Source organism: Pagrus major, chromosome 21 (assembly GCF_040436345.1).
Source record: "Pagrus major chromosome 21, Pma_NU_1.0".
NCBI classification, from domain to species: Eukaryota; Metazoa; Chordata; class Actinopteri; order Spariformes; family Sparidae; genus Pagrus; species Pagrus major.
Genome location: NC_133235.1, coordinates 12873259 through 12877659, shown reverse-complemented (window position 1 = coordinate 12877659; position 4401 = coordinate 12873259). Strand labels below are relative to the sequence as shown.

Here is a 4401-nt window from a genome sequence, read left to right as displayed (position 1 = left end):
TGGCACTTCTACCACACTGCAGAATATCAACATCATCATATCATCATCATCATCAAATTACAAGCAGTTTATTAATTATCTTATACTGTGTTCCACATGATTGGTCTGATTGAGTAACTTTTTTTACATTGTAAAGATGAACACCACAGGCTTTACCTTACACCCAGTGCAAAGCGGAGCACAGAGCAGGAAAAGTGTCATTGCTAGTTTCAGATCAACACAATTGTCATTTTCAAGCCGACTGCCCACATTGTGTAAGTAGCAAATGTAGGGGAGAATGGGGTAAGTCAAGCCAGTGGGTAAAATGAGCCACCCCTCCTAGGTAACCATAAACAAAAGTAGTCATGTGACCACAAATTAAGGAAGGACACTTCACATTACTCAGTTCGTGTTGGACTGAAGCACATGGAGAGCGGTATGCAAAAAGAGTACTTTTCATGCCAAGTAAATTAATCGTGTTTAAAATTATCAATCGTGTATCTTCAATAAAACAGATGTGTTTTGGACATTACATTTCACTGTAAGCCACAAAACAAGGTCATAAACTCAGCATAATTGTGGATCTGAGCCACTGTGTCAAACAGTTTCAGTGCCAGTGATGTTGGGGCATCATACACACAAAGATGAGTTAATGTTTGATGACTGTTAAAAGTCTTATAAATACCTAATTGATGAAAAAAGTATATGTTTTTGCCTTTGTTAAATTTATGTCATTAATAAAGTTCAAATTATCTAAAAAATGTTTTTGTGTCATTTACTGTTTATGTCAGTATTTAAAAGTGGCTGTTTATCGCTAGAGGCCTCAATTTGCCCCAACTCCATGCTCATTTTAGCCCCACCTTCAGGCCATAGGACTAGTTTTATTTGATCATTCTTCTGAAACCATCACCATCAATGTGTTGTCCACATGCCTTTAGGACAAGATAAGATAGGATAAGATAAGATGTACCTTTAGTGATCACCTGTGGGAGAAATAAAGGGAACAAACATGTAAACAATGACAAAATGTAGCATTGTGAGGTATAAATTGACAGAGAAAAATAAGACTGAAAAAATTAAAAAATATACTTAAATAACTGAAGAACATCTGTGCTGGAGTACTGGCATATTCAGAGACTGAGAAATTCATCCAAATCAATCTTTTTCAGTCAACTTCATTGTAAACTTCAGTTAGGACTTTCTCTTTACAAAAGAGGAATAGACATCTGGGTGCCATGACCAGCAGCAGCAGCGACAGCAGCTATCTGACTAAAACACCGTCACATCAAGCAAAACAAACTGCACAAATTATGATTTCTGTAAGATTACAGTTCAGTATGCAGGGACAATTATAGCTACAGTATTAATATTAATATGGCCTTACTAAAAGTTATTACCCAGACTACAGTTAATCACTCGACCAGCGATATGATCTCATAGTCGGCATGGTAAAACTTGTAGAACCTCTTTTCCCAGTAGCACACACACGTCTTGCAGATGTTGGCACGAGTTGCATTTGACAGACGTAGTATGGGGTGCATTTGCGAGCGTTTGGCGAGACAAATGCCGACATCTCGCCAACATCTTCCCAATTAGCAAACACTTCCTATACTACATCGCTCCAACATAATAATAAAGGTCTGCAAGACGTGTGTGCCATCTAGAGTGGGTCTATGATGCAATCAGAAGTGTAATGCATTCAGGAACTCGCTGTAAAATCGTCTTTATAGACAAAGATTTATGAACCAATCTACTGATGAAACATGAGACAACACAATAAAACACTAAAGAACAAAAGGCGTGGGGTTTTTGGACCTGTGTAGCTGAGTGAAGATGTAAATGTGTGTAGCTGTGTTCAACAACAAAAGAGACCTCTGAGTGGAGGGAACTTAAAACGTTAAACTGAGCTGGCATCGTTCAACAGCTGAGAGTGGTGAGAATAAGAAGGGGACAGAGTCTGAGTTTATTAAATCACTATAACTAAAAGAACATTCTAGTTTGAGTCTTGCCGAAGCATAATAATCTATAAACATCAACCCTGGAAAAGCATGTTATACCTGAGGAGGTTGTAGACTCTCTCTCGCTCTCCCTCTCTCCAGATTCAGGCAACCCTTTCCTGGGCGTGTAGGGAGGTCACTTTCTTCAGTCCTATGAGGACCCAAAAGTTCTGTCACAAAGCATGCTCGGAGTTGCTTGACTTTAAGCCCAGTGAAGGTGGTGGCCAGAGGTGAAGAGCCAGAGTGGGTGAGAAAAGTGTGCAAAAGTTGAAGAAAGTCCCCTTTTAAGTCCAGCAAAATGGGAGGTGTCTGTATGAGGTCGTAACTCTGGGGTGTCACACCTCCTCCTCTTTACCTCTCATTTATCATACCTTCCTAACTCTAAATCATTAACAAAGTCTGTAATAACGTTGAGGATCACATCTTTTCAAAAGTCAATGATAGACAGGTTTTAATTTAACTTTTCTTATGACAAATATTAAAATTTGGTGGAGAGTGAGGGTGCAGTGTGCAACTTATGCTCAGGTAATCCTGCAGAAACTGAGCCTCTATGAATCAGGTCCAGGGACAGGTTTATGTAATCCTCAACCCCCATGCACAATAAAAGGAACAATTCAACTTAAAAGCGTGACTACATCCATCCGATTGAACAACTTGGAACAATATCATGCACCTAGTCAACATCAGGAATTTCTACACTGTTGGTAATAAAACGGTCTGCAGCTTTCAGTTCATACCCCACGCAGGTCCTGGTACTCAGCATCTGAAAGGCCATGTGAGCATTATCAGGGCAGGTGTAGGTGTGCCATGTGGAATGCTGCTTGTTGCAGATCCTGAGGAACTCGTACACGTCCTGCAGGAAATGCACATACCAGAGAGCTTCAGAGTTCAACTCAGCATTTTTTTAAATAGACAGGACGCATCGTTTCAAGGAATGTCAGTTCCACATTCTCAAACTATCTGGAGACAATAAAAGAGGAAAGAAAGGATGATATGAGAGATCTGTTTATTGTTAGTTTTTGCTGCTTCATGTTGGCCTGCAAAGTTAGCAGAGAAACCAAAGAGCCATCTGACTGAGTGCGTGTGGAGGTGCTTCACCCGAGGAGCATAGACTGGGGATGAAAGCTCCACACTGTGTGCTGATCGTGAACCTCCTTAGGGGGGAGGCCTTGCAGGGTCGAGTTTATGTAGCTAGTCTGTGCCAGGTTGGGGAGCCTTAAATGCAACAAGACAGAGGAGTGAGCACTGACAGAAGTCCACAGCCGAACAAGAGAGGGCAGCAGGACAAAAAAATTCTGTTCGGCAGTTCAGTCGCGAGGGTGGAATCACATGTAAGAAGAATGTTGGCCAGTTCTTATGTATTGCAGCTTTAGTGCGCACTCACACTAGGCCATCTGTACCGTTGCCAAGCACGTTTGACCCCCAACTTGAGGGGTGAGAGGGCCGTCTATGAGCAAAACGACACAAAATAAGCCACAAAACACTCAGTTAAGTTAGTCATGTTCTGTGTTTGTCCTCCATTGGTCCGCGACCGCGCTACGACGTAATGACGCATGTAAAAGAGGTAAACATGCTCATGTCCAGTTGCAGTCGGAGCAATGTGAGTGCTGGCCAGCGCTGAACTAGGGAGGAGGGACGATCGTGCTGCAGCCTTTGAAAAGAAATTGAGATGCTGTGTGAAACCAATAAAACAGAATGTGATCATATTCTTATCCTTTAACATATACTCATTTAACATATGCCATGTTGAAGAAAACATTTTTTGTGCTTTACCTGTTTTACCTCATATTGATTGATTTTTGAAAATATATACCGATTCTGGGCTGGGGAACACATGTAAAACTGTCAAACACAGTTTGAAAATTACTGCATTCCGTTTTCATTTATGTTTACAGTGTCCCAACATTTTGGAATCAAGGTTGTATACTCATTACATATTATTCATAATACTATGCAACAGTACATCCTTATACTCTGTTGTCAAGTCTATATCTAGGCCTAAATGTTTTGAATATTTAGCGCTAAATATCTGTCTGACAATGGCCTATTGTCCACCTTCTGCAAAGTCGGGTGCTATTGAAAAATTACTTAAATTAATATCTGCCCATGAAAAGTCAGAAATTCTGTTATTAGGCGATCTGAATTTAAACTTTAACAGAAGTGTCAAATGCTTTGAAAAATCTATGTAACAATTTGAATTTAACACAGTTAATCACTGCCCCAACAAGGCCTAACATAATCCTGAGCGTGGTTCTCTTTTAGACCTTATTTTAACTAATAGGCCTCATAAGTTTAAAGCTAATGGTGTTCTTCCTCTTGATTTCAGTGACCACTGTCCCATTGCCTGCATTAGGGACACTAGACTACAGAAATCTCAAGCTCGAATGGTTGTTAAAGAAATTTTAAACATTTTGTAGATCAAGCC

At 40.3% G+C, this 4401-nt stretch overlaps 1 protein-coding gene across 1 annotated transcript in view; it reads right to left on the bottom strand.

The window, feature by feature from the left end:
- LOC141017013 (sodium- and chloride-dependent GABA transporter 2-like) overlaps positions 1-3763 on the bottom strand; it is a 12758-nt gene extending 8995 nt beyond the window's left edge. The window contains exons 1-4 of the mRNA XM_073491634.1: positions 3759-3763; positions 3361-3423; positions 3110-3191; positions 2714-2829 (exon numbers count right to left, since the gene is read on the bottom strand). Coding sequence (XP_073347735.1) covers positions 2714-2829; positions 3110-3191; positions 3361-3423; positions 3759-3763 — 266 coding nt within the window. The remainder of the gene's footprint in view (positions 1-2713; positions 2830-3109; positions 3192-3360; positions 3424-3758) is intronic.
- Positions 3764-4401: the final 638 nt, after the last annotated feature.